The sequence below is a fragment of the Protopterus annectens genome, chromosome 8.part0 (assembly GCF_019279795.1).
Source record: "Protopterus annectens isolate FY-2018-M chromosome 8.part0, PAN1.0, whole genome shotgun sequence".
NCBI classification, from domain to species: domain Eukaryota; kingdom Metazoa; phylum Chordata; order Ceratodontiformes; family Protopteridae; genus Protopterus; species Protopterus annectens.
In genome coordinates, this window is record NC_056741.1 from 1892312566 (window position 1) to 1892337582 (window position 25017).

The 25017-nt window shown below is 40.1% G+C and overlaps 1 protein-coding gene across 1 annotated transcript in view; it reads right to left on the reverse strand.

Annotated features, from left to right (window-relative positions):
* SLC9A5 (solute carrier family 9 member A5) overlaps positions 1-25017 on the reverse strand; it is a 2700532-nt gene that overhangs the window by 298998 nt on the left and 2376517 nt on the right. The window contains exon 15 of the mRNA XM_044081386.1: positions 8424-8549. Within this exon, the coding sequence (XP_043937321.1) occupies positions 8424-8549 (126 nt within the window). The remainder of the gene's footprint in view (positions 1-8423; positions 8550-25017) is intronic.

Here is a 25017-nt window from a genome sequence, read left to right on the forward strand (position 1 = left end):
TACTTTACATAAATAAGAACTTTGCCATTCAGAGAGATTTTAACTATCCATCAATTGACTTGAATGCCTACACCTGAAAAGAAGGATATGTTCAGAAGTTTTTAGATCCAATTAATAAAAACTCAATGGGCCAGATCATTACCACCCCAACTAAAAGAAAGCATATTCTTGAACTGGTATTTACAAAAGGTAGTGTCATCATGCACAGCTCCACTAGTAACTTTCTTGTCTGATTAAGCCAGTCCATTACCTAGTAAAGAAAACCTTTTCCCTCAAACTATCGAACCTCTCCAAAATCAATATATCCAAATTCAGAGACTTCAGGTGCACAAACACCCTCAAATTCAATGATGATGTCTTGACATTCACTTATGACAACATCACCCCAGGCATTGCCTAAACAAATAGATTCACAAAACAGTTTTATACCCATGTAAATGGATGTACAGAATTAGTAGTCCAATCCAGATCCAAATACAATGGGAAATTTAAAAAGTAATCCACCCTGGCGGCCTACTGATACAAATAAATCACAAATAAAATGAAAAAATATAATTAGAGTATATAAAAGATCTAAACACCATTAAGTCAAGGAAAATACTAGGAATTTGGCTAAGAATTTATAAAGACTGTTAGATCTAGTAAGGCAGCTATTGAACTCAATTTGGCATCTGAAGCCAAGGATAATTGCAAATTCTTCTTTAAATAGGCTAGGAAACTAAGAAGTAACAGTCAGCAGTATTCATATCTCATACTAAATTGCTACCTGAGGACATTGCCAATATATTAGCAAATAAAATGAGTACAAATTTCACTCATGGGATGACTATCCAAAGTCCTTTGATCTCTGTATCACTCAAACTCATCATCACTAAAGAACATGTACTGAAAGTGCTGTCCAAGAGTATATGCATGTCCTCTGGACCAAATAACATACTGGGCTGTTTGTTATACAGTAATAAACATGTTCTTGTTGAACCTATCAGAAGTTATTTCATATTAGCCTGACTACAGACTCATTCCCAGAAGTACTGCATACACCATTGGTGATGCCCCTCCATAAAGATGGCCATACTACCAACTCCAGAAATTACAGGCCCATCAGCCGGGCAATAGTAAGACCATGGAAAACAGTTGGTCAAGCTTTTTTATTGAAGTTCTTTTTTCTCCCATGCATAATCATACAGCCTTCTAATCCTGTGCCTCCACACAACAGTAGGTCTTCCAGTTAATCTATCTCTGCCAGCCTATCAGATTGAAGATAGGCCTAGTTGAGGAGCCTAATGGCATCCAGGGCGAGTCTTGCCATCATTTTTGGCCATGGGGTTATTTTGCTTTTTGGCCTACCCTTTTATCTCCTCCTTCTGTATGTTGTGTAGTTATGCTTGAGGGGCAAGAATGCAATGGGAAGAAGAAGCGTTTTGCTCTGCCTCATTAGCAGCTCCAGCCATGTTCCCACCTTATACCCTTCTTTAGACTGCGCCACTTTATGTTCATGTCTTCAGCCTCTACCAGAGATCACTGACAAGAATGCCCACACAACATACTCCCCCTTGTTGGGGCACTCTCTCAATCACCTGAGCTGCTAATCAAACCTGGGTTAGCTGACCTGAGTCAGGGGCTTTATCCTGCTACACCACCTGAGCTTCACATTACAACAGATTAGCTTAACATTGACATCAAAAATCGCATCAAGCCACACCTGCAGAAATTTGGTTTTGTAAAAGGTAGATCATTTCTAAAGAATATGGTAAAATTATTCAAAAAGGTTTCACAAGTTAAAAAAAAATGTATCACAAGTTCTTGAAAACACAGCCTGCCTTGGTTTGGCTAAGACATTTGACACCGTTCCTCATGCTAGCAGGACTAATGAACCCCTTTGTGGTAAGACGGATAGCAAAATTGGCTAAAAGACAGAACTCATATGGTATGAGTGGCAGGGGCAGCATCAATGAACATGAAGGTGACCAGTGGTGTCCGTTTTTCTTTTTTTCAGTATTTACTTCTCTGGCATGCAGACTAAAAACAAAGACCTGTTTCTGCATTTTCTTGCTGCCTTTACCTAATTCTGCCTAAAACGCTGATTTTTTTAGAGTTTCTGTGATTTAAAAAGCTTGTTTCAGCTGCATATTGTACTTATTTTAATGCCTGCACTTTAACAAAGTTGTTTTTGTGTTTAAATTACCCGTTTAACTGTTGTAGGCTACACACTCAAGTGTGATAGCCATTTCTGTGCATTTAAAGTGTTTTCTTTTTATTGTATCTGCTTTATTTTCTGAAAAAAAAATACTAATTTTCCCGCCTTTCTAAGCTAGTATAGTTCAGTTTCCAGGTTAGTGCTGAATTCAGGGCTGTGTTACAAGTTTCTGTGTTTGCCCATACCTTTCTTGGATAGAAGGAAGTTTCTCTGTTCACCTGTGAGAGAGGGGACTGTTGAGCAGCCTATCTGTCCCTGGAAGAGTGGTTTCAGCCCAGAAATTAGTAGTTTATTGGCCATTTTGGGCTAATTTCTATCTCTTTCATTTCCCTGCTATAAAACCCACATTTGTAAGGTTTTTGTGCTTGTATACAGCTCAGCAAGCCCATGCCTGATGCCCTGCAGAGTTCTACAGCAGCAGAGATTCAAAAGAGAGACTTTGGAGTGATTAAGTATCATTTTCCTGCATTTTCTTGCTGCCTTTAGCTAATTCCGCCTAAAACACCAATTTTTTTCTGTGATTTAAAAAGCTTGTTTCAGCTACATATTGTAATTATTTTACTGCCTGCACTTTAACAAAGTCGTTTTGATGTTTAAATTACCTGTTTACACCATTGTATCTCTTTCATTTCCCTGCTATAAAACCTGCATTAGTGCGGTTTTGCGCACCGGACAGCACCGGTTAGCTAGGGTATAACTATTCCTGGCTCCACAAAGTCTACTCTTCAAGTTTTCCCTTGGAACTAGACAAACTTTCAACTTAAGCACTCAAACCATTCACTTCTCAGCCCGGCACTTGCTCAAAACTCATAGCAAGCACTAATAAACCTTAGAACTAGACACCCCCCCTATACTGTAGAGAAGGACAAGGGACTCTATTTGATCTTACCAGCCAATCAGTGAAACAGCTTACTGTACCTATCCAGGCATGTCCAAAGGGCAGTTTCAGGTGTACTCTCTGGTCCAACTGGTGAATCTGGGAATTTTGAGGCAATGTTACAATTGCGTCATGTACACAGACAACCCTCTCCTCCTACCACCAAACACTAATACATGCGAGAGATGCAATTATACAGCCAAACTGGAGGCTAAGCTCTCGGAACCCAAGACTGGACCAGACAGTCAAGAGGAGAAGCGAATTACTTGCATCACACCACCAGTCTCACATAGACCTATGAAACTAGCACCGGCAAAAAACACATATAAATACACAAAAACATACTTGAAGGCTCTAAATAAAAATCTGCAAAAGCAACAGAGACCTCCAAAGCAGACATCCAAGCAACCTCCACCCCCCAACACAAACTATGAAACACATACTTCACAAAACTAGTGTGCCACTCAATCACAGCCCTTAAGGCAAAATAACATACCCAACACACTAGTAATAGGTGACTCTATAGTCAGGCACACTGACGTCCCACTCACTAGGCTGAACAAGGAGAAGGTTACTGTTAGCTGCCTGTCGGGTGCCAGGATCCGCCACATAACACAAGCACTCAAGTCACTCCAGAACATGTACAAATATGACTCTGTCATTGTCCATGTTGGTGTGAATGACTTGAGCCGTACCTCCCTGCACTACATGAAAAGAGACATGGAAGATCATGATCATGTAGCTCAGACCGGTATGACCCTGACTCTGAGTAGCACCCTGCCCTCACCAAGAATGATACCATGGTATAAAGAAAAAAAATATCAATTTCAACAACTGGCTAAGCTTCTGGTGTCATTCAAAGGAATCCAGTGTCTGTCAGCCTGGGATGACATGCTCGACAAGCAACACTACTGCGCTAGAGATGGCCTGTACCTGTCACCCTTAGGCTTTCGAATACTGGCCATGGCTCTTGCCACCCCCATAGTGCCATTTTTAGGCAAGGCTCAAAAGACAAACCCATCGCTGTAAATAGCACAAGTAACAAAAAACTGAGGGTAATGCTACTAAATGCCAGAAGTCTAAACCTCAAAATACAAACACTTGAGGCACTCCTCAGTATGGAGAAAATCGTTATATGTGCAGTAACAGAAACCTGGTTTAAGGCTCTAGAGAGCACCCCAGCACTACCAGGCTACAACTCATACCATACATTTCGGCCACAAAACCTGGACCGAAATACAAAAGGCGGGGGAGTATCCATATTCATCAAAGATACCCACACCTCCAGGTTAGTGGCACAGCACGATGCTTCAGAAATCATCCGCATGCAACTAACAACGGGCAGAACTGCAATTCAAATTGTAGTTTGCTACATATCACGCACCATGTCCCAGGACCCCCAGTCCGCATTTCTGGAAACACTGGGAAACATAAAGGTCCTACCAAACATCCTGATATTGGGTGAATTCAATTACCCAAACATTAACTGAGAGAACTACTTAAGTACTAGCTCCCTTGCCCAACATTTCCTAGAATTTATAAACTCAAATGCCCTGGCTCAACTGATCAGCACCCCCACCACTGGTCAACACCCCCACCAGAGGTGACAACATATTGGACCTGGTCATCGCCAATATGGGCGACTGGTGTTCCACATCGGAGGTCAACCCCTCACTGGTTAGATCTGACCATAAACTAATCACTCTGGATACCCACACTCCGCCCTACCCCCGGTTAAAGAAACCACTGTGAAAAACTTTTCAAAAGCAAACTTCATGTTACTTAAGACCGAGGTGGAAAGTTTCAAATCCTCCATGCAAAAGGATAATGCTGCCCAAGATGCAAAATCCTTTTCTAATGCACTTTACGGGCACCTACAAGAATGCATGGATCATGCTATCCCAAGCAAAACCAAGACGCACTCCTCCAAGAAAAGGAAACCAGTCTGGTGGACCCCTGCCATAAACAAGCTATACAACAGAAGGAGGAAACTAGTACAGAAAAGAGTAAAATCCCAAGAGAGGAAAACATCCCTGATCAGTATTAGCAAGAAACTATAATCCCTCATAAAATCATCCAAGTCTAGCTTTGAAAGAAAAATTGCCAAGGACTCCAAAGATAACCACAAGGCATTCTTTAGCTATGTCAAGAATCTAAGTGGCAATTCCCAGATCTGCTCAGAGTTAGTGCAGAATGGCACAAAGTACACTGAACCAACCGATATCACCAACATCCTGGCAGACAGGTTCAGTGCAAATTTCACCCCCCTCTTACCCCCAAAAGGGCCCATAACTGTACCAGAAGAATGTAGTGTCCCTGTTATCACAGACACTCAGGTTAAAACAGCCCTCTCCAAAGCCAAAAACACAGCATCAATGGGACTGGATGGTGTCCCAGGCTGCGTCCTACATGAGCTCAAAGATAAACTAACCCTTCACCTAAACACACTGTTCAAACTCAGCCTCTCCACAGGCTACATGCCCATAGAGTACACACAGCAACAGTTATTCTGCTCCACAAAGGTGGAGCCACAACAGACTCCAGGAACTATCACCCTATAAGCCTGACTAACTTGGTCTGCAAGGCTATGGAGCGCATCATAATGGATCTCAATAACAGAGAAACTGGGAACCTCCAAACACTGGACCATACCCAGTTCAGCTTTGTTAAGAGCAGATCATGCCTCCTAAACCTGGTGGACTTCTTTGAGACAGTTACCAAGGCTATAGACGAGGGAAAGGTGGCCCACACAGCCTACCTAGACCTTGCAAAGGCCTTCAACATCATTCCCCATTCTGGTATTATAGACAAGCTCACCAGCCTGAACATAGACCCCTACATCACAAGATGGGTTGCCAACTGGCTGATGGACAGAACCCACATGGTAAGAGTTGCGGGAGCTAGGTCTGACTCTAAACCGGTTACAAGTGGCATTCCTCAGGGCTCAGTCCTAGGACCCCTCCTGTTCGGCATATACTTCTCAGAGGTACAGGCAAGCACAAGAGGGCTATGGCTGACCAAGTTCACAGACAACTGCAAACTAGGGGCTATAATTGACTCTCCGGCTGACACAGACATCCTCCTAAGGGGTCTCACTGAGACAGATACCTGGTGTCAAAACCATGGCCTCAAGCTAAATGCCAAAAAGTGCATAGTCATCCCCTTTGGAAAAAACAAAGTACCCACAAATTACCACACAGCTGGTAGCCCCCTAAATACAGAAGAGAAAATAAGGGATCTGGGGACCTAAGCAGATAGTAATCTCTCCTGTGATAATCACATTGCCAAAGTGGTTAGAAAATCTTTCTATGTGGCCCACTTAATCACAAAAGGGTTTTCATCCAGATCAAAAGAGGTCATTGTGCCCCTCTATGCATCACTCATCAGACCCATCATAGAGTACAATGCCCCATTTGGGATGTACCTTACAAGACACCTTCAACAGCTGGAAAGACCACAGAAGTACCTCACCAAGAGGATCACTGGCCTCAAACAGATGCCCTATGCAGCTCAACTGAAGAAACTCAAGCTGCACTCGGTTGCATACTGCCTACTCAGAGGTGATCTCTGCCTGATATACAAGGCCATGTCGAGCCCAGAATTGATGGACATGCTCCACCTAAAGAAAATCATATCCACTCGAGCCACATGCTCTAGGAATCTAAACCTCACCACAACAATAAATAGGATGTGCTGGAGGGATAGATTCCTGTCCCAGAGACTTCCCATGCTCTAGAATAAGATTACAGTCTACATTAGGTAGAGCTCCTCACTAACACTCTGCAAGAGAAACCTTGATGAGTGGATGGGAAACAGGAAGTTTACCCCGGGGATCACTTCAGTGGCTCTGCTGGACAGAGGGACAGGGAACTAATCTAAGGGGGTGGCGAAAGCCAACACATTTCGGCTAGGCTTATAAATGCCTTTGGGCAGATAGCCTAGTACCTACCTATGAACCTATAGCTAACCAAGTTTGGGGGTGTCTGCAAAATGGGAGTCATTGGAGACAAACCCCCCCCCCCGCAACATATAATAACAATGACAGTATTCCACGTAAAACTGAAAATGTAGTTTGAGACCTGGAAATCTGGGTCGATAATTCTTTGGTCACCATGTAACATGACTTAGCAAGAAATACTTCTACTTGGCACAGCTGATGGCCAAAGGACTATCATTTGGATCTAAAGAGGTGATTGTCCGATTGTCCCCTTGTATTCAGGCCTGATCAGACCAATGACAAAATACAACACCCCCTTTGGGATGTACCTCACTAGACATATCAAATGGTTAGAAGGACCCCAGAGATTCCTAACAAAGAGGATTACAGATTTAAAATCTCTAAGCTACCAGAAAATATTAGAAGCACAATCCCCATTTTTTGCATTTTATAGGCTCCTCAGAAGACACCTGTGTGTTGCCTTACTCTCTGAGCAATCAGGAATTCAGTAGTTCAGGATCTCTTCATCCATACATCCATAACCCTATTTTTGCACACAGGATTTTGTACATTTATAAATCAAAGCATCCCATAAATACCAGAATAAGGGATTTAAAGCTGATTTAGCAGATCAGTAAAACAAAGTAGAGAGTCAGATTCATTACTCATCACCTGCCATCCCACCCCACCCCACCCCCCGGAATAGACTCCCCTTGAGTTCAGTTGCAAAGCAATGTGAAGCTGCTCTTTTGCTGTAGTGTAGAGGTATAGTTACTGGATGGAAGTAAAAGGAGATCATCTGCATTTATAACTAGGTCAAGGGAGAGTACACTGTGAATTGATTCATTATTGTTTGCAGTAGTACTACCATGAAGTTGTAACACAGCACTGGCATATGGGGACAGACAGGACCACAGACTTATCACTGGGAATAACTTGGCACTGCGTCTGGTTTACTTTCTTTTGCACTTTATTGTATTGCTTTAAAATTTTCCAACTGCTTTTATATAACTTCATTACTATATATATATATATATATATATATATATATATATATATATATATATATATATATATATATATATACTTTTTCTGTAGGTGTTAGGAAGCTTTTAGAGACTTTTTACTGCCTTTTCATACAATGCTGGAAAACAGCTTCAAAATACAATGAACCACTTTCAGTAGTGTGTATAGATATGGGACAAATTCAGTACTAAAATTCATGATTCTTGTGACAGAGCATAACTTGTGAAGCCCATGAGAAATGCAAGAGGGCAGATTAAAACAAATAGTTGAGCTGAGTAACTCTTTTAAATTAGCAAAATTCAGAATACATTTTCAGTTAATATAAACATGGAAATATAATTAAAACAGTCTTAGAGACAACAGTAAACATTGATTCTTGCCTTTACCTGAAATTTTTCGTTCTTGTAGAATTTCATCAGTTGCTCGTGCAACAAAAGTGATACCTTCATCCTCTTCTCTCTCAGACTCTGAGCTCTCATCATCATCGGAGTCAAATGACGCAGCAACTGGAGCTACAAAATTGTAATAAAGCTATATTGCTTGTTCTGTTGTTTTGCACATTTCCACTACATTAGGGCACAGTTTTACCACACTATAATATAGTAATCACTCTGTTATCAACCACCAGATTGTTGTTACTGACTTATGGAAATTGAATACTTTAGTGTTAGTTTTATGTTAACTGGCTTATCATTTAACAAAAATAAAATTTTTATATGTACTTATTTACAAATCACAAATCAACCGATCATCTTTATGAAAATGATGAAGGTTCAGTGTCTTATAGTCATTTAAGGCAATATACTAACCCCTTCAGAGAAAAATTGAGCTGTACTTCACTAACACAGTGATGTTACCATCTGAAGCAAGGCCAAGACATAGATTGCCCACATATTTGCCACCTGTGTTATGCAGAATGACTTCACTAATAAAAAAATTACTCTTGAAGGAATAATGCCAAGGGGTTAATAGTTCTAATAAAGAAAGCCTTTTATACAACCCCATGATTCAAACTCTGTGGATTTTATGGAATTCACTAGTAAACCTAAATTATCTTCTTAAAATAATGAGTGTGGCTTTCCATTTACTAACAAGATACTGATCATGAAATAAAAAATATTTTGTTTTGAGATCAGACTGTTTCACTGTAATGATTTTGTGTAGCTTCTCACCACCACTTTAAGACCACAATTTTATTCTACATTTTCCATCAGTTCTCTTTATTAATGCACTCACTGACAGCAACGACTTAACATTCTTCACCACAATCCAGTTGTTGATTTCCCAACATTGAGTCATATTAGCCTGTAACCACATATGTACCTAAAAAAAGTGAGTTGAGTGCTGCTAAGCTCCAGCCATAAACATAGTAAGTCAGATCCGCTGGCATATCAGACCGCCTTCTGTTTTAGACATTTTGACACTGTGCCACAGGAAATAGACTCATTAAAAATGTATAATTGCTAGTTTAAAAACAACTTGGTGCAGCAGATTTCTTAATTGCCAGGTATGAACACTGCCTAAATTCAGATTCCCACTGTATTTGCTGCACTATATAATCCTGATTTTCTAAAGCTTTTTATTTAACTAACATTTTGTCACATCAAATAAAATGCCACTAATGCATCATATGTCCTTCATTACAGAATCATAGAGTAGAGAAAAATATCTGATGATCTGTGTAAAATCAAGTGTGTTAGGCTGTCTGCAACATAGTTCATGAATGCATGACAATTCAAGGGTCATAAAACAGACTGCATCATCGAGAAATGGCAGAATGTGGAACGTGCTCACTTCCAACTAATCCCATACTCACTCTTATTCACATCACCAGCTCTAATCATAAAGAAATGACAGTCTGAAATAAACAGGCAGACCTAGGTTTAATACAAGAGACAAGCAATGGTCAGGCTGAGTCTAGATTCGCCAGAAACAAGTTATCTGGTTCAACTGTTCTGGTCAGTCATGAGCTCTGGGTTTACATTTCCACAGTTGGAATTTCATATGGTTTCAATCATATCTTTAGTAAGCTTGTAAGTAAAATTTTACCAAAGAATGTCAAGTTGTTCCTTTAGTACCTCTTTCAGCAGTAGGAATGTCTCCACTTGGCATTGCACTGTGAGACATTGACTGACAAACTGCTTCAACAGGACTGCATGAAGAGCTTTAAATGTTCTCTTGAAGCCTCAGATTGTGCAGGAGAACTCTCACTCAAGTGAGAGATTCCTGACATTTTGAGAAAAGTTCTGCAAAAATAAGCAAGTAATCTAAATAAGGAAAATGTGAATAGCTTGCAGTCTGCAGTAGGCTATCAGTGGAGCTAGACACTTTGTAAATGCCCTTGGAGTAGTGGCTATACCAAAAGTTAATTCAGAGAACTGAAATTTTGATCCAGACACAAAAAAACCCCATTAAGGAACAGCTGAAATCTGGAGCTATAGGAATGTGATGATCCATCCATCCATCCATCCATCCATCCATCCATCCATCCATCCATCCATAACCCCTTTTCCCATTTTTGCACATGGTGGTCAGGGTGTTACTTTAACAATGACAATCATCTAGAGCTAAATTCTTTTTAAATGTAAGGTCACCAGAAAACTTAACATTGTTAACCTGGGCACTGTCACAAATTGGTTTAAAAGGGAACAATCTAGAATTGCTCTCTAAGAATCTACTTTCTTTGGCACCGTACACGTCCTTGAATAAAAACCTTCTTCTATCTGAGGAGAAGGGACCAGTTCTATCACATAGACTGAGCAGATATGGAATAACTGGGGAGAAGGGGGTTGGAATAGAAGTTTGATCAGGCAGATAAAGAGGAATCCCTGGAAGGAGAGGAAGAGATTCCCACTGTTATCGCTACCCACCTGACTTTCAGAACCCATTTGTCTGAATCTGTTGCCAAAGAGAGAAATGGAAGTTCAAATTTTGGGGATAAATTAAAGGCTTGCCAATATGGACAAAAGGAGTAAGATTCTGGCGATAGCAATTCAGACTTGTTAGACTAGCCTTATTTCTAGTGAGCTCCTCCTTTCTTCTTGGAACCTCTCTGCCATCACTTTTTAAAAGTCTGCTTACCAGCAGCTTGCTGTGTCTACTTATTTTGGTTTTAGTAAAAAGTTACAGAGGTAGCATTAAACTCCTTGGCAAACCTGGAGAAGGAAGTCTGAAAATGTTGTGAAATTCCACGAATCAGCTCTTCTTTTTTTTCATCACATTTTTTAAGAACCTATACAGTAGATGGGCCAAAGACTACCCCTCTGTCAAAAAGAGAAATTAAAGTTTCAACTGTGACATTCTCAGGAGGCTTATGAGTACACACCATCAAAACCTCCTCATATCAGTTGCAGTAGCAGCTGCCCTAGAAGTTACATCAGCAGAATCATAAGCACATTTCAAACAGTGAGACGACGCTTGAGACCTACAAGCAATAGGTTATACTAAGATGCTATCTCCTAAGATGAGGAAAACTAAGGCATAATGTTCCACATACTCTCAAAATAGGCAAGAAAATATTTAACACACGAGCTTGACAACTGAAATTCTAAAAATAAATGTTGCACAAGAATACAGTTTTCTCCAAAATCTATCAAAAGCTTTCCCTTCCTTGCAATAAGTGGAGGGTTTAGCATTAACCAGATGTTTATCACAGAAACCACTGCTGAGTCGGATCTGCGGTTAGAATATAAAAACTTATAAGACTGTGGAATGATATACAATCTATCTGCTTTCTCGGGAGCAGCAGGATGTCTGTCAGGCAAGTTATGGACTGTAATAAATGCTTCCTTCAATGTTGGAAGAACAAAAGGAACTTGGGTTGGTTCAGGAAATTTCAGTTGCAGTAAATCATAATATTTCTTAAGAGACCCACTGAAAAAAACTGATTCATTCTGAAAATTGTTTCAGAAAAAGGAAATCCTCCCAAGGGACTGTCAGAAGCCACACTTTCCACAGAATCTAAAACATGAGAAGAAAAAAACAGAAATTGTCCCTTCACAATTACTTTGTGGTACAATTTCTTGGCACACATTTAGTTGTGTGTGAGTTCTGCTATTTAATTTGTATGAAAGCTTAACTAGCAGAGACTAGGAAGAAATTATATAGTGTCTCTGTAGCAGTTCTACCTGGATTAATATTTGAGGTGTTTTATTAGGTTAAATTTGGAGTAGTTTCTTTCCATTCTTAAGCATCAAAAATGTATTGGGCAATGCTGGAATACAGCTTTATAGACCACAGACAACATGTCACATGACGACTGCACTTAGTGCAGGCAGCCATCAGATGTACCCCAATATACCACTATCCAACAGATCTGACACCACATATGGTCTGTGGCTTTTACTGAACACTTGGAAAAAAATTAGGGACTCCATATCATGGTGCAACATATTGGATATTCTGCTGTCCCATCTTTTCCAGCTACCTTAAACCTCTGAACTAGGCTAACTGTGTGTGTGTGTGTGTGTGTGATTTTGTGTGTGTGTGTGTGTGTGTGTGTGTGTGTGTGTGTGTGTGTGTGTGTGTGTGTGTGTGTGTGTGTGTATGTGTGTGTGTGTGTATTTGGCAATTTGGTGATGAGATTTAAAACTATGTGGTGCTAGAAACAGACCATGCAATAACATAGGATTTGATTCCTACAGCCTTCAACGACCTGCTGTGCAACTCTGAGTAATTCATTTTGACAGACATTTCTCCTAAGTAATCCCTACAAAGATGATGTTTTCAGTGGGCTTACCTCAGTTTACAAATGTATTAGAATATATTTGGCAATATCTTGTGTATGGAAATAAGTGGAATGTACCATTAAAAGTGAGTTGTGCATGAAAAGACATGGACTGTGCCTCTAAAACTGTGAAAAGGGACTTGTGCTTGCAAAATTCCAATAGTGGTATAGTCAAACAATCACTTGCATTAACCACTTAATGAGGAAATATGGTAAAGTTTGAACTGTATCTTTAAAAATTTGATCTGATGTTTTCAATTTTCATTTTATCCTCACACGCCAGTTCGGATCTGAGTCCTCAGAGCCAACTCAGCCATTGTAATAGCACCTGGAAAACAAAAAGCTCTTGAGCACCCTCCCTTACCCATATTGCCTCTATCCCAATCACCTCAGATCGTGTCTGCCGCTTTGTGAGGACGTGGTCATACCTGACAGTTCTCAAGTAGTAAAGGCTTTTTCTACAGTTTATATGCACTTTCCTTCATAAATTTTGTCATATTTTTGTCCACTGTCTCATTTTAAGCTGTTTCTCTCTTTCTGATTCTTGCCCCAGAGTTTTACTTAAATTTTATACAGTAAAACTTTCTTCACTGTTTACCTACTTCCTCTTCCCAAATCCATTGCTGTTGGATCCAATGGGAAGTCCTTTTAAGCCAATCTTGCCCATGACTTGGTACTCCCCCTCCACAGATCCAGTACCATCTAGGGTTCCATCACCATTTTTGGAGAGAACAAGATCACCATTGGTATCCTCGACTCACTCCACTTGAAGCCTTAGAGAAGATAATGTGGAGAGAATGGTCAAGAAGATCCTCTGGGTATAAGGCATTGCAAGGCTTCCTATGGCTGCTACCCCCAAGGGTCAGGAATGTGAAGACTGGGTGAAGATAGATGAAGAATTTCAGCCTAGCCAGATAGAATTTTGGAGATAATTCTGTCATCTATAAATATTAATGTAAACCACAGGCTTGTTGTCTTAAATGGTAAAAATAGTGTTACATGTGGAACTGAAAAAAATGTAACAACAGTGCACTCCACTGACCAACTAAAGCATTTTGTAACCCTTTGATGTAAACATGGCTCTGGTCAGTCTAGATGAAGGAATTCTTGCTATTGTTTTAAGGCCAGAGTTAATGGCCAGAATTTGCATGCATAAATGTCCTTTATTGCTCTGGTTTCTGCCCAGAGGTGAAGAATGTAAATGTAGTTTCTGTTAGCCTGGGAACCTAGGGAAGTGTGAAGAATGATGTAATGTAACCCAGGGAAGTATGAAAAATGATGTAACGTGAACCAGGAATGTGATTTTAAAAACAGAGAGAATCAGAGAGCATTAAGCATTTTTGTCTTGATCATCCAACTCTCCAGCACTGTCTTGCTCTATATGTAAGTTTATCTTAGACTTGTGTATTCTCTTAGAAAAAGCTAGAAACTAGAAATATTAGACTGTGTTTTTCTGTGATGTCAGAACTGTACTACTGAATTATTTTAAGTATTTCTCTGTGATCTCTGAACTCTTGACTAGCACTGTGTAGTATAAAGTATTGTCTTGTGTTGTGACTATTTGTTATTAAATATTTTAAAACCCTTTCAACCGTGGCTGTTTTTGTAGAGATAATTTAAACTCTTTAGAGTACTTGCATACCTTTGGTAAAATTGTACAAAGCCACTTCAATAGCTTTAGCCCTGGGCTATACTACCAATTGGATAATAATATTGCACAGTAATAATTGGACACCCTTTTAAGGGCCTTTGAGTAGCTGATAAATATTAGTGTGTGGTGGCAGCTGGTACTACCGTATAGTCTGGGAAAAGGGGGGCACAGCTGGAGAACCTGTGCCAGCCTTCCCCAGGAGTGTCTGTGTGGTTGTATAAAATCTTCTCAAAGTGTGTGTGTGTATATGTGTGTGTATGTGTCAGCTACTTGGGCAAGGACACAAAGCACTGGTTGGACAAAGAGGGTGCTGGAGGTTTTAGCTTGCCCACTAGGCTGAGATCTGGACCCTATAGCTCTGCCAGTGGGAAGTCTTATTGGGGACCTGGAGAGCAAGGGAGCGACCAGCCTCCAGACTTACTGTGATCTCTGTGTGCTCTTAAGGTAAATTGCACTTTACTGTGTGTATTTGTTATCCTTTCCTCCTATATGAGATGCCCCTCACTGGTGTTAGCAGTGAGGATTGAGGCTCCTTGATTGCTGGGCCAGGGCACGGGCATCACATATTAATTGTGTGGCAGTGGTGGGATATCCACACCACATATTAATTGGTTGGCAAATACTAATTGGCTTGTAGTGGTGTGGGTAGAGTGAATTCCTGCAGCTTGTGTACAGTGAGCTCTGAAGGTGTTTTATACTCTAAATCAGCCAAGCAGTGAATACTCAGAGTTCAGATTACAATTGTTTTATTTCTTTTGTTAGGTAAGTTAGTCAGGGTGAACAGGAAGCATGTCAGCAGAGGAGTATGGAAAGCTGACAAGGAGCCAGGTGGCGGAGATGTGCCAGGCTAGGGGACTGGTGCATGGAAACCTGACTAAGGCAGACCTGATTGCAGCCTTGGTTACAGCTGCATCAGAAAACAGCAACCAGGAGGACAATCAGCCTGGCAATGGAGATCTAATACCCTCTGAGAATGGACAGCTCACCCTTTCTGCAGAGGACTTAAAAATCCATCTGGAGCTAAAGAGACTTGAGTTGGATGCCAGGGCATGGGCATCACAAGGAGTTCCAGACTTCATGATCCCTGCTTCATGTTCCTCCTCTGACCCCCCTGGAAGTTTCAGAGTTGTCAGATCTGATTCATCCAGTTCTGCTGATGCCATAGCCAAGGATCCTTCCTTCCTTGGCTCCGACTCCTGCTCTGAGTTCCTCAGCTCAATCACAGCCGGGGATCTCTTGAGGTCATGGTTGCCTGGTCGATCTGAGAGGGTGGGTTTGGCATCGAACTTCTTGGAGCTTTCCCCTCATCTTGGAGTTTTGGCCCAGATCAGCCCAGCCCCGACTTCGGTCTCGGGACTGCTTTCACCTGAATTTGAAGCCCAAGACCAGAGGACAACATCATTCAGTTTGGGGTTCCTTTGTCTCTCAGAGACAGTCAACTTTTGAGGCTCTGGAGAGAGCTTTGTCTGCTTCAGCAGTCCAGACAGAGTCTGCCCCATCAGATCCTCAATCCTCTGCCTCACAGACCTTGCCCCAAGTGTCTTGACCAGACCTTCCACAGGGACAGTGGGTCCAGAAGCCCCAGGCTACCCATCAGGATTCCCACTCCTCCTCTGATACCCCCTCAGAACTCCCCGCAAAGTAGGTTCCTCAGAAGAAAAGGTTCAAAAGGAAGCACCTGGTCTCCATGGAAGAGTCCATCACTGAAGACATTGACCTTGATGAAGGTGGGGGATCCCCTCAGTCACCTCCTGATGTTGTTTCCTTCGGGGACATCTTTGAAATTTTGAAGCAGAGGGGTGGCTGGAAGTCCAGCAATCCTTCATCTGAGGAGTTGGTGTACCTGGCAGCTTTTGGATCCCACTCATTTACCTCCTGGGTGTCTCCACCCGCCAATGAGCTCTTCAAGTTGATCTCTCAGTGGGCATGGGAGGCTCCAGACTCCATTGAACCCACCTCCCACAGACCAAATAAAATAATAACAGAGCCTGAAGATAAGACGTTTTGGTCAAAAGGTGTTTCAGTAGATGCCATGGTTGTGGCGGTAGCCACAAAGAGAAAACTTGCTGAGCAGAGTTCTACTATCCATTCTCCTATGAGCTATGTAATGTTTGAGTGAGAAAGATTGGGTAGATTATAAGTGATGTTGAATGTTTGTAACTACAGTGTGTCAGTATGGTCTGTGATGTAAAATGCTTACGACTAGGGTTGTGTCGGTGTGGTTTGATTTCATTCATAGAAATGTATGATTGCCTATGTAGTAAGTGATGGTTTAATGAAGATGTTTCTTGTTTAAAAAAAAGCAGGAATTGAATAATTTATGGAATATTGCTTAGGTTATATGATATATAGCAATATATGTGATGTATAATGTTTCTTATTTTAATATAGTTTCATTACTTTTATATGAATGTAAATTTGCCTATGTCACAAATAATAATTCAATAGAGATGTTTCAAATAAAAATAAGGATTCTAGGATGATGGCTAGATGTGGGAAGCATGTGTTTTCTTCAGTGACCTTTGCCTTGAAGTCCCTGAATTATCTTTCCCATTTTACCAGATTGCAGAGGGATCCGATCAAGGAGCTCACAGATACCCTCTTAGGAGCCATCTCTGAAGAGGTATAGGCTTTGGTTACCTCACAGCTGGCCACCCTACATTCCATTGCAAACTTCTTCATGAGGCTCATTTCGCAAGCAGCTGAAGGGGCAAGTAGAGCTGTGGGTTTAGGTATCTCTATGAGGAGGCAGGCCTGGATGTGCTTGTGTGACTTTGCTGAGCCCTTTAAATCTTTGTCAATGCTCCATTTGACGGCACTTTCCAGTTTGGCCCAAAGGCTAGAGATACATTATCCAGATGTGAAAAAGATGGTAAGACCCTTTCTGACATGGACATTCATTTTTCTACTCCCCAAAGACCATGTTCAAAATCAGGGGAGCAGTGGAAAAATGCAGTTCAGAAAATCTCAGGGGTCTTTTCCTTTAGCACGTAGCAAAAGTCCCCCCCAGGCAGAGTGGGGGAGCAATGATGGAAGAAGCCACCCTTGCAGCAGGGGAGCTCAGCACCATGAAGAGTCCAGAAACGCATTCTTTGGAAGGCCTTTTCAGTGCTCCTGAATGGAGGCTCAATTGCTCTTCTCCGGAGGCAATCGGGGGTTGACTATCCCTGCTCTGGACAGCTTGGCTGAAAATAACAAACGACAAATGGGTGCAGGGGATACTATATACCCTTTTCTCATCCACCACCCCAAAAACAAAAAACTTCCTGATGTTTCAACCAATCAAAGGGAGCAAGCAGCCATACAGATACAAAAGCTGCTAGACAAGAGTCATCCAAGAGGTCCCACCAGACCAGAGAGGATCCGGTACTTACTCAAGGGTCTTTTTGGTACCAAAAAAGACAGGGGACTGGAGACCAGTACTGGATCTCTGCACATTAAACAAATCAATTCAGAGGAGCAAGTTCCAGATGGTCACAATTAGTCCATCCTCCCATTTTTGGGAAAGGACAATTGGATATGCTGTATAGAACTTCAGGATGCATACTACCATATAAAGATGGATAGGTGATCCAGAAGTCATTTGCCCTTCTGGTTGGGAGTCAGTCACTACCAATTCAGAGTACTACCATTTGGCCTCACTAGAGTCCCCAAAGTGTTCACCAAATGTATGGCAGTGGTAGCAGCTCACTTCAGACAGCAAGGATTCTAGGTGTTTCCATATCTAGACAAATGGCTCATCACTGCCCCTACCAGGTATCTACGTCTACAAGCAAAAGACACAGTTCTTCAGACTTGTTTTAGGTATTACAGTAAATTACAAAAAGTCAAGCCTAGACCCCTCTCAAGAACTGAACTTCATAGCAGCAAACATAAACACAATCAAGATGGTAGCATGCCTTCAGTCATCAAGAGTGATGACTATAAGAGATCAAGTTAGAAAATGAATACATAATTCCATGGTATCCTCAAACAGTACTCCAGGCCCTGGGTTCTATGGCAGAAGCAATAATACTGGTTCCATTAGTGAGATTCCACATGAGAGCATTACAGTGGCATCTCGTGGTACAGTGGTCCATCCTTCATCAATCCATGTCAGCCACGATAAGGATTATGAACACTTGCAAGAGGGATCTGTCATGGTGGATTCACTCAGAACAGCTCACTCAAGGTCACCCTTTTGTCCCCCACTTCCCATGGCCACAGTGATCATGGTCGCTTCCCAGACTTTGGTGGAGGGGATATTATCTGGGAAGAACAGTTCAAGGCACATGGTCTACTCAAGAGGCCAAGCTGCAAATAATTATCCTGGAGATGACAGTGGTGCTACTAGCATTGCAAGACTTTCACAATGCTCTCCCATGTGGGACAGTTGTGATTCAATTGGACATGCCGGTAGTCTGTTACATCAACAAGCAATGGGGGACAAGATCTTATCAATTATGTCGAGAGGCACTCAGGGTATGGTAGTGAGTGATCTCATCCAACTGTTTTCTGGTAGCAATGCACATTCTGGGGAAGTCCAATGTGACAGCAGACAGGTTGAGCAGGTCCATTATTATGCCTCATGAGTGGTCCCTCAATCAGAAAGTGTCAAAAGACATATTCCACAAATAGGGCCAGCTTTGCTGCGTCCTTTTTGCATCCCCTATGAACAACAAATGCAGCAGCTACTTTGCCCTGATCTCCCCAAGAGGGGAGTCCCCGAGGGATTCTGGCACTCACTATTGGCCTCCCTGTCTGTTATATGCCTTTCTTCCAACCCCATTAATCCCCAGGTTTCTTCAGAAAGTGAACAGGTTGAAGAGAGAAGTAATCCTCATTGTCCTGTATTGGCCTCAACAAATCTGGTTTCCTTTTCTTCACCTACGGAAGAAGCCATGGATTCTGGATCCAATTCAGGACCTCCTGTCACATTCAACAGGAATGCCTCAAACAAACATGCACGGTCTCAAGCTGACAGCTTGGTATCTCCAATTCTGCTGATAGCTAGACAACCTATGCTCTCTTTCCCGGTGCACCATATCCTACTATCCCCCCATAGACCATGTACACGAAAGTTGTATAATAGTAAATGGAGGAGAGTCATACACTGGTCTCAACAGAATGATGCAGATTCTTTTTCAGCTCCTATCCATGTTATTCTAGAGTGTTTAAGAAAGCTGTTTAATGAGGGAGCAGATTATTCTACAATAGAAGTGCAGCTAGCTGCAATCTCTTAACTTTCACACTGGATTTGATGGTTCCTCCCTTGCATCACATAAACTATGCAAAGCCCTCTTGAGAGGAACTCTTTTACTCAAGACCCCATATGAAAATCCTTCACCACCTTGGGACTTAAATTTGATACTACAGAAAATTATACAGCCACCACTTGAACCAACGTCTACCTGTCAACTAAAATTTCTCTCTTGGAAAACTATATCATTGTTAGCCATCACAGCTGCAAGGAAAATTTTTGAGATTCAGGCATTGTCATCCCAACCACCATATTTGATCTTTCACAAAGACAGGGTCACTTTATATACTAATCCTTCATTCTTACCAAAGATTGTTTCAGAAAGAACTATCAACCAATCCATTAATCTGCCAGTTTTCTTCCCAAACTTCACTAATAAAGGTGAATAAATGCTGCATTTGCTAGATGTTCACAGAAAACTATGTTTTTACCTTCATAGAAGAAAGGACATAAGAAAACAAAGTCAGTTTTTTGTTTCCTTCTCAGAAAATAGATTGGGCCTTCCAGTTATCAAGGTAATTCTAGCTAAATGGATTATGGACTACATGTCTTATATTTACAAGAGTCAAGGTTTAGAACTCCCAAAACCATTTCAAGCTCACTCCTCTGTAGCAGTGGCCACCTTTTCAGTTTTTCAGTCAAAAGCGTCCATGAATGAGATTTGTAAAGCAGCAACCTGGGCTACCCCTCATACCTTCATTACAAGCTAGATTTGATCTCTAGGGTTAGAGCCTCCTTTGGTTCAGTGGTTTTGAAGAATATCCTTCCATAAGGCCACCCAGGAAAAAGATACCTGAGGACGCTGTCCCACATGTGAGGATAAAATGAAAATTGACATCAGATAAAATAGTTATGTACTCCCCATAATGTTCCATCTGTGTTGTTGTCCATTTTCATTTTTTCTTCAGAAACCCACCCTCCATCCTCTGTCTCCTTTTTGGCTTCTAGATGAGCGAGTTGACCTAAATTTGTTTACTGCCCATTGAGAAAGCCAGAAATGGTCTTACCCTTATTTGAGGTAATTTACTAATTTATTTTTTTCTATGATTATAAGAAAACAAGATCTGAGATGATTGGGAGAGAGGAATTATAAGTAAGGGAGGGTGCTTGAGAGCTTTTTGGTTGCCATGAGCTATTGCAATGGCCAAGTCAGATCTGAGCACATGTGAGGAAAAAATAGAAATGGACAACATAGATGGAACATTATGGTGAGCATATAACTATTTTTTATATAGGAAAATGTGGAATCTGCATTTACAAGTGTAAAGGGAGTCACGTGTATTATCCAGTTAATGGGAAGTAATTTGTCTCCTTGGTGTTATGCAAAAAAAAGTCCAAATAAATTCATGATCTCTTCCCATTCTGTTACCTTTCCGTATGTAATTATTTGCTCTAAATGCCTTGGCACCTTTGCCAGTTTTCTCTAATAAATTCCAGCCCTCTCGTCTATTGTCTGTATCTGTACTTGTAGTCATCCCTATTGGCTGACTCTCCTTTCTCCATTCCTGTAGTTCTTGGAATACCTTCTGTTACTTTATGAATATAACAAAATCCCACTCTCCCCTTGTTTCTAGAGCTTCCCCCTATTTCGTAATCATTCCCTTCCACTTTGCATTATAGTTTTCTGCTTTTGCTATGTATCAGAGCCTTAACTGTGTAGCTCTGAAATATCCCTTCAAATTAGGTAGTCCCAAACTTCCTTGTTCTATTGGAAGAATCCGCTTATTCCACTTGACTCTTGCTGTTTTCTCCTCCTAGATAAAAATCTTTCAGCTTTTTATTAATTGCTATGCACAACTTCTCATCTAGATGATAAAAATGTACCTGACTTGTATAAAACTAAAGGGACTAAAAACATTTTGACTGATTGTATCTTGCATTCCATATGCATAAAACAGAGCTTCCAATTTCTCAGTTTTTGTATTATCTTTTGTTTAGTCTCTTCCCACATATCCTTAGCTGTCATAACAGAATAAATAAGCAAAAAGAACGTATGAAGATGTAGTCAAAGCCAAGAATGATTTATTTTAGCGCTTTCGTCAACAATAAGTTATGACTTTTTCAGAATAAATGAATTTACAACCAACACTCATTAAATAGTCTCAAGAAATACATTTACATATGTAATGCCATTCAATTAAAGCCTAAAACCTTCTATTTAAAGCTGCAGACTCTCGGCTTTGACTACGTCTTTGTATGTTCTTTTTACTTATTTGGTCTGTGTCACAACATAATTCTTTTTAATTGATACTCCTAAGTAGTTCATTTTATCATGTCCCCATAAATATGGATATTGCTGAACCAATTTGTAAGTGGGTGTATAGTTTACAGCTATTGCCTTTGTTTTATCTTCATTAATTTTGCATCCAAAAATACTTAAAACTGTCTCAAAATGTTCCATAGCACTGAAATGTACTTTTCTTATTTTATTGGGTATAAAATAGTATCATTTGCAAATAGAGCCAGCTTTTCTTGACTACCATACCAATTATACCCTTGAGTCCTTTACTTCTTTTGCCAGTGTCTCTAAATATAACTCAAATAACAAAGAGGAAAGAGGACATCCTTGCCTGGTTCCTCTGCTCAAACAGAACTTATCAGAGAGGAGCCTATCCACTTTAATTTTCACCCCAATCCCTCATAAATCCTCTTAACTGACCTTATAATTTTATCAGAAAATGCAAATGCTTCCATTGCCCTGCTTACAGAACCCAAGCTTACTTTGTCAAATGCTTTCTCTGCATCAAGACATACCAAAACAGTAGTATTATCTTACAGTCTGCTTCCCTTTGGAATATCATTTTTCTTTTAATGTTGTCACATATTTGCCTTCCCTCCACAAACCACACCAATCCATTTCTATCAATTTTGGCATCAGCTTTGACATTATTTTAGCCACTATAGACAAACACTTTAAAATCATGGTTTAGAATTGAAATCGGCCTGTATGAAGCTGGACCTGATAGGTTTTTACCATCTTTAGGTATTACAGCCACCACTGCTATCTTCCAGGATGTTGGTGCTTCTCCTCCTTTTAAAATACTGTTAAACAAAACCTTCCAAATTTTTATCAGTTTTTCCCCTCCTAGCCACCAAACTTTCATAGGAATACCATCTATTCCCGTGGACTTTCCTGTGGATTGGTTATACATCACCATTTTTATCTCATCTCCTCCTCTCTGTTAGCAATTGAGCCTCATCTACCTCTAACTTTGGCATATTTAATTCTTCCATAAACATTTCCATTTGTACGTTTTCTTGATTTACATATTTCTCTGCATTATATAGATTTTTTAAAATGTCCACATTATTTCTAGTTCTACAGGACCTCTACATGATCTCTGGTTATCTTCCTTGTTATAGGCTCCTAAGCTTGGCAACAGCCCCTTCTGTTGCTGAGCTGTTGTGCTAAAAGTTTTTGTGCTGTTGAGTTATCAAAAAACAGCTGCTTCACAGCAGCCTTTCTAAACTGATGCATATTATTGATGTAATACCTTATTTACTGTTTAGCATTTTGCAATTGCTCCTGTTCTTGTTCTATGAGATCCCCATATTCTGCAATACTTTAACCTGTCAATCCCTATAAATAATTCTTGTTACTTCTTAAACATATCTCTTTTTCTTTCATTTTCACCATTTTTTTAAACTCCATTTTAGTTTATCCCACCTCATAGCTATATTTTCAGAAGAAATTTCTCTCTTTTATAATAACTGCCAATTAATTTCCACTACTCATTCCTTAAATTCCTCTCTTTTTAACAGCGAGCTGGAAAGCAACAGTGTCTCATTTTTATTTCAATGCCCTGCATTTTTATTTTAATAATTGGAGCTTGATCTGAAATAGTTATTGGATGCATAACAAAACTTTCAAGTAAATGCAGCTTTTGTACATTGCCAGATAATATGTAAATTCATTCCAAACTTCTGCTACTGAATTCACATCTTCCATGCCAAATCTTTTCATAAATTTCTTCAAAAATCTACCCTCTTTTGTTATATTTTCCCTTTTGGGCCCACAAGATACATCTTCACTGCTGCAAATCACATTCCAGTCCCAACTTATAAGTAATATTCCCTGCTGAAAGCCAATTATTTCTTCATTATAGCAGTTTTAGGGGGAATATAAATACATGCCAATGTAATCCTCCTCCTTTATCTTTTTTTTTTATATTCTTCTATCACTATTGGACCTCTTCTTGCAATTAATATAAGTACCCCCCTTTTCCTTTTTCCTAGATATTCCCCTGAATAACTGTTATGAAATCCCTTCTTAATCAACTTCACATGATCATTTCTTTCCAAATGTGTCTACCGTAGCATATCTATTTGTTGTACTCTACAGTTTTAAATATAGTTCACTACACTTTCTTTTTTGTATTTAGCTGTGAGACCACTTACATTTAAAGATAATATGGAAATGTTGTTGTTATGTTAAGAGGTTATCATTCCCACCTGTTATATATAACAGCTTTTTTTAAAATGCCTAGTTCCAGCTTTTTTGTGTTACATGGACACACTAATGTTTGACAGGTTGATTTTTTATACAGTTGTTTCTTGTCATATCCGTTGTTGAGACTATGTCACATCTTACAAAACCTTTTGTTTTACTGAAAACCTTCAAACAAAAAAAAAAAAAAACATGCCGCCAGAACACCCCTAAAACCTACTAACTTAATACTAACATACAAAAGTATGTACCTCTTCAAATACTGAAGTTTAACCCTACTAAAATGAACAATTGCCCCAGACTGATAGCTACAACTCACAGACTTGGAATAACCTATCCGAAATGTTATCCATGCTGAGATACATAGAACATCCTGTGCTTCTGCTAAGTGCTGTCTGTTTTTGTCTTATCTTTATTCCTCTCCCAGATCAGGAAAAACACTTGAATGCTTTCAGACAACACTATCTCATTGCTACTGAAAGAGAGCTATTGAAAGAAAGAAATTTACTAGCCAGTTACTGAAATTTAGTGGCTGTCTTTTCTTGAGTTCCTGTTTTCACACTGGGAGAGCTGAAATTAGGCTATTACTTAGTGTGCAGCCATCTTGGAAATTATCCTATACTAAATTTTATGAATTATTATAATACAATATCTGACAAAAATGTGTGTGGGGGTATCTTCTTGTCATTATTAACATCCCACATATATAATGTTTATGTACTCTGAAGATGAAATTCTTGGAGTTAAAATTCATGCTAGCCACAGTATTCTATCCTTAATTGTTTTTTGTTATACTCCAAAGTGGGATTTAGCTGAGATCACCAGCACTACAGGAAAGTTTTAATAGTGTCAATTATGTTATTTTTTGGTTTTGATGGATGATCTAGACTCACCAGATACCTCCTGGGATACTCATG